This window comes from Macaca thibetana, chromosome 18, assembly GCF_024542745.1.
Source record: "Macaca thibetana thibetana isolate TM-01 chromosome 18, ASM2454274v1, whole genome shotgun sequence".
NCBI lineage: Eukaryota > Metazoa > Chordata > Mammalia > Primates > Cercopithecidae > Macaca > Macaca thibetana.
Window position 1 is genome coordinate 62,966,475 of NC_065595.1, and position 11,913 is coordinate 62,978,387.

Here is an 11,913-nt window from a genome sequence, read left to right on the forward strand (position 1 = left end):
GACATGAATTTGCACATTTGAAAGGTTCATCACTCCTTTATAAAATAGAAAGTTAGTCTCAGCTGCTGAACTGAAACTTCACAAGTGTGATTATCAGAGTAAAAGGACTTTTTAGTTCTTCAGTATTGAAACCCCTTTAAACAGGATGTAAGTTCTCCCTGCCTCATCAACAATGAATAGCACATGTGCTGTACAGTGTACGTTAGAATGATACGCTTTTTAACTGCAGAAGTATTCCCCTCAAAAGACAATGAGTTATATTTTGGAAGAAGTGGGACTCTAGAAAAAACACACCAACCTGAAAGCAGTGCATTAATTATTTTATTAATTTCTTCTTTTTACATTATGGGAAACATTCATCTATTTACAATTTTTTTTGTTCACACACAATCTAGGTAAATAAGCCTATGAAATTCCAATTCATAAAGCCATAAAAATGTTCCCCACCCCTCCATCTGAAGGCTTTCAAATGAATCTTTTTTTTCCAAACCAAAATAATTTTTAAAAATTACATTTGGGAATTCAGATATGCTAGTGATTTACATTCCAGTTATTTAAAATATGCATCTAGACATGTTTTAAAAAAGAAATGGTAAATTCACAAGGATAAGGCTTAAATGAAAGTGGTAATGCACAGTAAAACATTAAGGAAACATCTATAAATAACAGAAATATATTACAAATAAATTAGTTCTATTTACCATTTCAAATATTAAAAATCTTTAATCCATTTCTTCATCTCTCTTTACAAAAAGGTTATGTGAATTGTATGGAAACATCTGCAAAAAATATAATAAATACTTAATTTCTTTGAACGTTTTTTGATGTGGGAGACAAACTTCTTTTGTAATCCCCCCCTCCCCAAGAAAATGCCCAACACCTTTATACCAAAGTTAAACAAAATAAGTAATTTTTCAGGGTACATACATTTTCCATTATGAACTAAAAAACATTTCTACAAATTACATCAAAAAGAACGATGTAACAAAGGTTATGCTCATGAATGTCAGTTTCAGGGGTCAAGCAGCATTGTGTGGGGTCATGTTCTAACATCAATCATTAGTTTTTTATAAAGTGTTTGTACAATTTAAATTGTATTTTCAAGGAAGGCAAAGGTCATGATGCCCTGTAGGCCTTGAGCTAAAAGATTTAAAATTCTTACCAAAAATAGCTTATGAATATACAAATACCGTTCACTTAGACAGGATAAATAGGCCTTCTCTTGTCTCTCTTTAAAATATCATGGGCTAAATTAGTTTCCAAAGAAAATATTGTAGGATGATCTTGAATCGTATTGGAAATCTATTTCTTAATCCAAATCTTAACTCTACCTCAGGGCACGGAGCTGTAATTGTGAGCATGAGTCTTGGGATGAACGCTGCTTCTTTCATATTAATCTGTGAGTTCCAAGTCATTCTCAGTATTGAATGTGACCATAGGCTACCCAAGTGGCAGTTGGCCCTACTCGATGCAAGCTTTGTGTGACTTTTAATTGCTGCTACAAGGTAAAGAAAAGGTGTATTCTTTTTAAAACTAGCAAATACTTGAAGCTCAAAATCTCTGTATGCTCCAATTTCACAAAGCACTCAAAGTGCTTTGTTCACCCTAGTTAAAAGTTGGTTGGTTGGTTTCAAAATAAGTGAGTAGCCCTTTTCTTGTAAACCACAGCAGTAAACATTTGTGCCCTGTTTATAAAGGTAGCTCAAAGCATCGATGGCTCTGAGAGGTAGCGAATTCTCTAGTGGTTTTAGAATATGTCCGTGAAAATATTTGTTGCTAGAACCCATCACCTCTCTTAATTTCATAAGTAAAATTAAATTAGCACCTGGCTATGAGAGTGTATTTTAAAAAGCTTCTCTGGTGCAAGCATATTTGATGTATGTTTTTAAAAGTCTTTTGTTTTTAATTTCTAATGCTTTAGGGTGTGAGCTGGACATAAAATGCCAGTGATACTTAAGATTGCCACATCCTAAGTGTTTAAACTGTGACGAGTAAGGGCATTTAAAGACAACTTCAGCTAGACACCGATGCATACTGCCAGTCAATCATGACGACAATTCTAAATCAACACTCTCTGCCAAAAGCCTCGATTTCTTTCAGTGTTTATGAATCATGACTCCCCCACCTCTTCATGGCTGTTGACCCTGGCAGGTCGAATTTCTTCTCTCACTACCTGGGACCTCAGGATGACAGCGCTGGCTCTTTCGAATGAGGCAGTATGTCTATTGGGGTCAAAATTTAGCCATCTGACATAGGACAGAATCCTATGCTAGGTCCTACTGGACTCTAGTAGTGAGAGGAGACGAAAGGAGAAAATATATCTGAAATATGAACTACTTGGGTTAAAATAGACGGATGTGTAGCATTCAAAGGGATGGTAGGAAAACCCAAACTCTTCTCTGAAAACAGCCTTGCTGCCATTTACAGTGCTTTACAAGCAGATATGTACTTATATATGTGGAATCAGGTAGGCCCACCTGGATGGACACTAACAAATTAATAGAACCGACACTTTCCCTTTAAAAACAGCCGCCACGACAACAGTAGAAATATACACAGTACAATAAGAGTTGAGAAAACATTTCAGGTCTAGATTTTCTTAATAATAGGACAAAAAAAATCCCTTAAGTAGTATCCTAAACCATCAGTGCCTCCTTTGCCTTGCTTCATGTTATTGCCTTTCAGAATAGATTAATTTCCCTGAAAGATCGAATTTACAATCTTCTGCTGATTGAAACATTTGAAGCTGTGATTGATGAAGTAACAGTGAGGCAGTTTGTGCAGCTGTGAGTGTGCAGGTGCCCCCAGCACCTGCAGATTTCGCTTCTCCCATCCTTGCTACACATCCAGGTCCCCCACCCCCAGGCCAGGCTTGGTCCCCTCTCTCTCTGTCCCTCACGGATTCCAGTGAGATGGTGTGATTTCTGAGGTTGTGAATAAAGTGCTCCATCTGCCTTTTAAAAAGAATAACCATTTAAGGGAAATAAAGGGAATCGGAGGCCTAGTTTCTTTCATGTGGAAGACGGTAAGTCCCAAGGGATCACCCTGTGATACTGGATTTCTGAAATACCCTATGGTTTTATATTGCTGAACAGACTAGCTCGAGAGAACTGAGGATGGCGGGTGACCTAAAGGCGTCACTTCTACACAGGTGGGTTTGGCTTTGCCCAGAAAATAAAGGGTTGGATCTCAGTACGAGGCAGGGTGACGGCATCAGGACAGGGGGCGAAGCTCGGTGAAGAAGAAGATGGGCAAACGGGTTCGGGAAGTGGGGGGCTTCGCGGGGACTGGGGGGCGGCTCCTGCGAGATGGACAACTACACCACGACAGTGGAAGTCACTGAGCTCGGAAACAGACGGGCTCGGAGGGGAAGAGGGAGCCGGCAGAGGGGTGGCAGAGGGAGGGGGACAGATACTTGGCGGCGGCGGCCGGGCTGCAGGGCGCTCAGAGCCGGGTCTGCGCCTCGGGGATGTAGATCTCGATGCTCTCGGCGCTCTCGGTGGCCGAGTTCTGGCGGACGGACGCGGCGCGCTTGGCGGCCATCAGGCGCTTGCGGGCCTCCTGGCGCTGCGAGCTCTCCAGCGAGCGCTCCCGGATCAGCGGCGCGGGGCCCTTCGCCGGCTTCTTTGGCACTGGAGGAGGGGCCCTTCTCTCCTGATCAAAGCAGAAGGTTCAGGACATTACACAGCTTCTCAGGACAAGCTTGGGAAAAACTGGGATAGGTCAGTAGTTAGAACACACATTTTTTACCTAGGGGTGGTTAGTTCTGATCTGCATACTGCATATCTACTTTTTTCTTCCTTATTCTGGCTTGGGTATTCAAAAGATGCAGGAAAAAAAAAAAAAAAAAAAAAATTCCCGGTAAGCTTAAGGCCCGGGGTAAGGCTGGGTTGCAGAACTAGGTCTCTCCAAGGGAAGGAAGTGGGTATTGTAAAGGCCCCCTGCGGAAAGCCTGCGGCTCCCAGCACATTGAGTGTGGTTCTCTCTGGAGACTCCAAACTCCTCCTGGTGCCAGAGATGGGCCAGGAAGCAGCGGCTGCGGCAGCATCTTAGCACCCCTGCATCCCCTCTAAGGACGCAAGTCACCGGGTGCAAGCTTGGTTCAGAGCTTAAAAACATGTCCGCCCTGTCCCCGGCCCGCCCACCCTCCCCTTCCCCCCAAAGCTAAATAACCAAAGGAGGAAGAAGAAATATTAGATTGTATTCTTTAGCTTTGTTGGTGCTACACCAGGTTAGACCCTTTTGCCCACCACACACGAACACACAAGCAATATACAATATACAGGGTCACGGGAGCGGGAGGCCATTGATATTTCCTACACTCGAGAGTTCAGTCAGTTCCAAGGTGACTCTGACTAGGGACCTCGGGATAACTGTGGTGGCCCAGGAGGCAATTCCAATCACAGGGGCAGAAACTGTGCCATGAAAAGTTGACACAGGATGAAAGAGGTCATTCCTCTTAGCAGCAGCAAACTATGGAAAGGGCGGATATTTTCAATGCCACTGCAAAAACAAAAGACAGTCAGCTCTTTGGCATTAAAAAAAAATGCAGCAGGAAAGAATGGCATCTAGACCACAAAGGACTTTTAGGGAAAGAAGGTTGAAGTTGTAGACTGTGAAAGGGTGCACATAAAGCTGATGTTTTCATTTTGAATAAAATACCCTCCATTCTCATAAAACGAAGCGTGAACATTATCTTAAAATACAGATTCGGTGATTCTCCAAAGGCACTCTTTGTGTCTTAACACCGATGCTCAACACAGCAATTCCTCCCTGCTTGCCAGGGCAAGTGCCTAGTTCAACTTCTCACCCTGGAGCTGCCCCACCGGCTGTCTAAGGTGGAGTCTGCGTGGCTTAAAAGAGAAAAAAGGAGAGCCTGGAGTGCAAACTATATTCTACCAAGTCTGATTATGCTTGTTCATTTTTCTTCTCAGGTTCATGGGGTGATGAAAAGCTCTGATCATAGGCAAAGTCCATTAAAAAACTTAAAAATCAAGCTAACTAATGATTTACTATGTAAATATCAGTAGGTTACATATATCAATTCTTAGCATCATTTCTTTTAGACATTTTAAATCTTCATTGTGGAATAACTCAGTGGATATTTTTAGAAATATGAATACTGGATTTTTTTAGTCATTTTCCTTATACATTTTGATTTTTTTAAACAATTATTATTATTATTTTAATTTTTGAGAGAAGGTCTCGCTCTGTCACCCAGGCTGGAGTGCAGTGGCGCAATCATGGCTCACTGCAGACTCAAACTCTCCGATTTCAAGCAATCCTCCCACCTCAGCCTCCCAATAGCTGGCACTATAAGTGTGCACCGCCACGCCCAGCTAATTTTTGTATTTTTTGTAGAGACGGCGTTTCACCATGTTGCCCAGGCTGGTCTTGAACTCCTGGACTCAAGTGATCCACCCGCCTTGGCCTCCCAAAGTGCTGGGATTACAGACATGAGCCACCGCGCCCGGCCAACAATAATTATTAAAAAGATATATAATAAAAAATAATAAATGAATAAGAAATTAGATTGATCAGCTCTGGAAACTAAATTACCAGTGTGTGTGCATGTGTAGTGTTTTCTTAAAATAAGACTGATTTATAGCTTATCTAGCAGATAGTTTTAAACACAGATTAAAGAAAACTAGATTGGGTGCAAATGTTTGGCTTCCCAAGTGAGAGGCCACATGTACATCAACAGGACTTTCCAATTTAACACTACAACCCCCATTTTGATGGTGACAGAATTGGAAATGGGGGACAGTGATGAGAGCATCACCCTCTTGTCACTTACAGATGGTCCCTTGGGACTGGATTTTTCCTGGGAGCCCACTGACCCCAAGAACCCTGAAAACATGATATGCGGCAGCAGAATGGATTAGATTGCTGTTAGCTCTCTGACGGGTGGGGGGACCTGAAAAGAACAGGGCCACCAGCATTTCAAGGGAACAGCCATTCAATTTTCAGAGGTTGATTCTCTTGGAATTATTTGACCTGAGGCCATAGGAAAGCAAAGGGTTAAAAAAGTCACGTTCGACACGCCAGCCTGGGGAGCTGGACGTTGGATACCTGTGTGAGCCTCGTGGAACACCATAATCAAACGTGAAAATTACAGTTGATTAATTAAAGTAAAAGAATTTAAGTCTTTATTTCTAAACTGTTGCATGAGGACCCCGGTGAGCAATATTCCCCAAGGCATATCAACCAAAAGCAAAACTCTTTTGAAAAAAAAAAAAAAATCCCAACATTTATATAATTACTGTGAAACTTTATGGTATATATATTTTTAGACTTGAACAACAGTAATTTCTTTATTACTATATTTATGAAATGATTATCAAAGTCAGTTATTTTTCAGGGCATCCTATTTTTCTTGAAAACACATCCTAGGGGTGTAAGGAAGTTGAATTCTTGTTCTATGGATTCATGCACTGAAGATGTCATTTATTTTAGTTTAAAAAGCAAAATGGAGGCAGTTCCTTCCAGTAACTAAAATGGTTTAACTTAAAGTTTAATTAACAAAAAAGCCACATTCCCATTTTCCAATTCACAGAGACAGGTTTTTCTTTAAAAGTATGCCTGAAACATATTACAGATAATATCCCAAATGATTACTGTGTAAACATTGTCATTACAATGAAATGAATATGATATCAGCTCCATTTCACATTGTAAACAGCAGGACTGAATGCAGAAGCCTATTTAGACTGTCCAGTGTTTGTGCAGGTTTTTAAATGAACCATACAAAATCTACATTGTTCTACCTTCTTGTCAAGAGGATCCATCTGTTTCCAATTATTGGCCTTTAACTGATGAAGTTCATCAAATTTCATACTAATATTTTCTATGGACAACTGCAGCATGTCCCAAAACCCCGCCAAATCCTGGGAGGTGGGTCTTGGATGAGCATTAGGATTCTGCACAAGAGAAAGAAAAACATTCATGCTTTAGAGGCAATTCTCGACAAGCACGGGCCCAAAGAGGCATTTTCAAATATTTCAAACAACATAAGGAGGATGAGTTTCTTTTTGGTTTCAGACATGAGGTAAAAGTGAGGTTACAAATGGTAATTTTATACACTCATCCATTTGAGTCAGTGATTCTCAAATGTCAAGGTTGTAAAACTCTTCTGTTGTGATACCACATCTATCAATTCAATATGGTATGGGGGAAGGGTCTAAACATATGAAAAATCCCAGAACGTGTGATCTACTACAGGATGCATTTTAAAACACCATATTTAAATGAAAATGCCATTTTTGAAAAAAAATACAGTATATTATTATTAGAGTTTGTATTCGACTACATGCCATACAATTTATCCAGAGAACAGATAAGGACTCTAAAATAAGATTAGTTTAAATATTCATGTCAAGTAAAACACTAGGGTAAACAAATGATTAGTAATAAAATACTGGATTTTCAAAGCACTATGTGTTTAATAATTAAGATGTTTAATAATATAGGAAGTAATTTTATCATAGGAAGTAATGTTATCATATGACTGCTGTGACAAAATCATTTGGAAAGCCATTCATTTTAAATTGACCATAAAATCATATAGCAAATGTGAGAACACATTATCTCTACATGCATATATCTACATGTCTGTAACGACCCATTTGCTAAGTAATAGTGAACATTCTTTAGTGTTTCAGGATTGACTTTCTTTGCCCCATCTACATATCCCTGATAACAGAATGTATAAACCTGAATTTATATGACCTAAGACAGAAAAAACACAGCTAGGAGACTGAAAATGTCATACTCTTTGTTAATCACGACCTGCAGCAGTAGCTAAAGGCATTCATGGTTAGATGGGTAGCAGCCTCCATAGGTCAAGAGATCTTAGGGCCAGGCGCAGTGGTTCACGCCTGTAATCCCAGCACTTTGGGAGGCCCAGGTGGGCAGATCACAAGGTCAGGAGATCAAGACCATCCCGGCTAACACGGTGAAACCTTGTCTCTACTAAAAATACAAAAAATTAACTAGGCGTGGTGGCAGGCACCTGTAGTCCCAGCCACTCGGGAGGCTGAGGCAGGAGAATGGTGTGAACCCGGGAGGCGGAGCTTGCAGTGAGCCGAGATCGCACCACTGCACTCCAGCCTGGGTGACAGGGCGAGAATTCTGTCTCAACAAAAAAAAAAAAAAAAAAAAAAAAAAAAGAGATCCTAACTGGTATCTGTTTTGGTGACCTCTTGGTATTTCAGGCAACTGGATAGACTGTGAAACTACACGTCCTATAATAACATAAATGAGGCCAGTGTATGCTTTTAAAACTAACCCCTAATAAAACTGCTATCAGAATTTTGGAAAGTACACGGTTGATGACCATCAAAATAATGGATTGTAAAGATGTTTTAAGTTCTTGGGTGCACCAGTATTATTGGCCTACCTCAAAATAAAAATAAATGAAGGCTGGTTGTGGTGGCTCACGCCTGTAATCCCAGCACTTCGGGAGGCCGAAGTGGGTGGAACACCTGAGGTCAGGAGTTCGAGACTAGCCTGGCCAACATGACAAAACCCCACCTCTACTAAAAATATAAAAATAGGCCAGGCACGATGGCATATGCCTGTAATCCCAGCTGCTCAGGAGGCTGAGGCAAGAGAATCTCTTGAACCTGGGAGGCAGAGGTTGTAGTGAGCCAAGGTTGTGCCATTGCACTCCAGCCTGGGTGACAAGAGTGACACTCTGTCTCAAAAATAAATAAATAGATAGATAGATAGATAGATAGATAGCTCTGTTTATAAATGTATAGTTCCCAAAGTGCCCAAAAGTTCTAAAGTTCATTAGAAGAAATAAATTTTAAAGTTTGTAAGTGTTTGATTCATTATTAAAATCTATTCCAATGTCTGAATTAATGAAAGGGTTTCTCTGTAGTATTCTGATTTAGTAAACTAAAACAAAAAAAAAGGATTTCTCAATATTTAGATTTCTAGAATAGACAGGTAGAAGCTTTGACCACGTGTCCGTGGTGTCAGCTACCCAGGAGGCGGAAGTGGGAGGATCACTTGAGCCTGGGATGTGGGAGGCTACAACGAGCCGCGATCGTACCACTGCACACCTGCCTGGGCCACAGAGTGAGGCTGTCTCAAAAAAAGAAAGGAAAAGAGAAAAGAAAACACTGCAGTGTACCTACACTCTCTGATTCCACTGAACTATCATTTCGTACATTGATGTACTGAAACAATGTAGCCAATAGGCCTGGTGACCTCAAGACTTCATTGATTTTCAAAATATGAATAGTTTAGTCTTAGTTACCAATGAGGCCAAATAGATTGTAGGAGCATCAAACTATATTTAAGAGGTCCTTTGTCAAAGCTTGTATCTGTCTATTCTGAAAATCTAAATATTGAAAACCCCCCCTTTTTTTTTTTTAGTTTACTAAATCAGAATACTACAGAGAAACCCTTTCATTAATTCAGATGTCATTAGAATAGATTTTAATACTGAATCAAACACAAACTTTAAAATTTATTTTTTAATGAACTTTACAACTATTGGGCACTTTGGGAACTATAAATTTATAAATATATCTATTTATTTATTTTTGAGACAGAGCATCACTCTTGTTGCCCAGGCTGGAGTGCAATGGCACAATCTCAGCTTACTGCAACCTCTGCCTCCCAGGCTCAAGTGACTCTCCTGCCTCAGCCTCCTGAGCAGCTGGGATTACAGGCATGCACCACCATGCCTAGCTAATTTTTGTGTTTTTTGTAGAGATGGGGGTCTCACATTGTTGCTCAGGCGGGTCTTGAACTCCTGGCCACAAGTCCTCCTGCCTCCACCTCCCATTACAGGTACAAGCCACTCTGCCCTGCCGGTGTTTTCTTAAATGTATTTAACTCTGTATAATGGGCAACTTGTTCCTTTCTCATAAAGAATCTCTTTGCTCCCACATCATTAAGAAGATAGACAGAGATACAGAGAGAAAGCGTTTAGGCTCAGCCATTCTCCAAATCAGTGAGTCGTGTGCAGCGGCAGCTCACTCCTTAATCTAAGCCTTGGAGACCAGAGGTGGGGGCTGGAGGGGAGAGTGGGGAGGGTCAAGGGAGGCTGGAGCCCTTGGTTTAGTTATGTTGGAAGAGGCCAACTTTTGTCTATTCATTCTAAGCCTGAGAGTCTAGTTTGTGATAATGAGTAAGTTTTCAAAATAGAGCTATGATTTTTCTCCTCAGAACAGGAACTCATCAAAGGAGGCTGGGTCTGGTTCTGACAAATTATGGTGCCACTTTCATGCAGCTGTGGACCTAAGCAGTGCTGCCACCAGGCCATAGTGCCTCCTGGGGCAAAGGAGCATGGAGCTGAGTCCACTCCACGAGCAGGAGGAGTGAATTCACATCCTGGGTGGGATTTATAGGGATTGTGGTTGAATAGACTGGGATTTGAATCTTGGCTCTGCCTTTTACCATGGGGCTGTGGGCAAGTTTCTTAGTTTTTCTGTGCCCATTTTCCTCATTTGTAAACTGTCATTAAAATGTCACTATCAGGCCAGGTGAGGTGGCTCATGCCAGTAATCCCAGCACTTTGGGAGGCCGAGGTGGGAGGATCACGAGGTCAGGAGTTTGAGACCAGCCTGGCTAACATGGCGAAACCCCGTCTCTACTAAAAATATAAAAAATTAGCTGGGTGTGGTGGTGGGCGCCTATAGTCCCAGCTACTCAGGAGGCTGAGGCAGGAGAATCGCTTGAACCCAGGAGGCGGAGGTTGCAATGAGCTGAGATCGCACCACTGCACTCCCAGCCTGAGCAACAGAGTGAGACTCCTTCTCGGGGGGGGGAAAAAAAAGTCACTGTCAACTCCATGTGTTTTTTTTGAGCATGTAACCAGACCAGGGATGTAAACGCTCTCAGCATGGTGTCAGGCACATGTCAGGCTCTTGACTTGTTTCTGGAGGGGCCTGGTTTGACCAGCATTGTGACTGTCTTCCCCCACTGTGCCTCAGTCTACCTAAAATACGAGAAGCATATTTTACCACCTATGTGCTTCTAGTGGCCAAGAAATGTGAGCCCATAAGAACTAGGAAACGTCAAAAGCTGGCTTTAACGAGGTTAACATTTTCTAGCAATCTGCACATTTTTGGACCCGGTGCAGTGGCTCACACCTGTAATCCCTACACTTTGGGAGGCCGAGGAGGGTGGATCACCTGAGGTCAGGAGTTCAAGACCAGCCTAGCCAACCTGGCCAACATGGTAAAACCCTATCTCTACTAAAAATACAAAAAATTAGCTGGGTGTGGTGGTGGGCGCCTGTAAACCCAGCTACTTGGGAGGTTGAGACAGAAGAATAGCTTGAACCAGGAGGTGGAGGTTGCAGTGAGCTGAGATCGCGCCATTGCACTCCAGCCTGGGCAACAAGAGTGAAACTCGTCTGGGCACGGTGGCCCACGCCTGTAATCCCAACACTTTGGGTGGCCCAGGTAGGCGGATCACCTGAGGTCAGGAGTCTGAGACCGGCCTGACCAACATGGAGAAACCCTGCCTACTAAAAATACAAAATTGACCGGGAGTGGTGGCGCATGCCTGTAATCCCAGCTACTCGGGAGAGTGAGGCAGAAGGATCTCTTGAACCTGGGAGGCGGAGGTTGCAGTGAGCCGAGATCGCACCATTCCACTCCAGCCTGGGCAACAAGAGTGACACTCTGTCTCAAGAAAAAAAAAAAAAAAAAAAAAAGTGAAACTCCATGTGAAAAAAAAAAATCTGCAAATTTTTCAAAACTTTTGTCTGCAATTTCATCTTTAAAATTTGTACAATGTTTACATTCTTCTTCATAATATAGTTGCTCATCATATATTTCTTTTAACAAGGTGTGTTGTGTTTTCCCTGTATCGTGTACACATTGACTTCCTCATGTACCTATTCCTCATGTACATGTTTGAGCAATACGGCTTTATATAAGCTTTCTTATA

At 41.8% G+C, this 11,913-nt stretch overlaps 1 protein-coding gene across 17 annotated transcripts in view; it reads right to left on the reverse strand.

The window, feature by feature from the left end:
- Nucleotides 1–301: 301 nt before the first annotated feature.
- Nucleotides 302–11,913, reverse strand: part of DLGAP1 (DLG associated protein 1) — a 959,039-nt gene continuing 947,427 nt past the window's right edge. For 14 of the 17 annotated variants that reach the window (XM_050767436.1, XM_050767440.1, XM_050767437.1 and 11 more), the window contains 2 exons: nucleotides 6,768–6,920; nucleotides 302–3,654 (listed from right to left, as the gene is read on the reverse strand). In XM_050767436.1, coding sequence (XP_050623393.1) covers nucleotides 3,445–3,654; nucleotides 6,768–6,920 — 363 coding nt within the window. In that variant the 3' untranslated portion in view covers nucleotides 302–3,444. Of the gene's footprint in view, nucleotides 3,655–6,268; nucleotides 6,921–11,913 lie in introns of those variants that run through there. The other 3 variants (XM_050767453.1, XM_050767452.1, XM_050767448.1) reach the window with 1 other exon arrangement.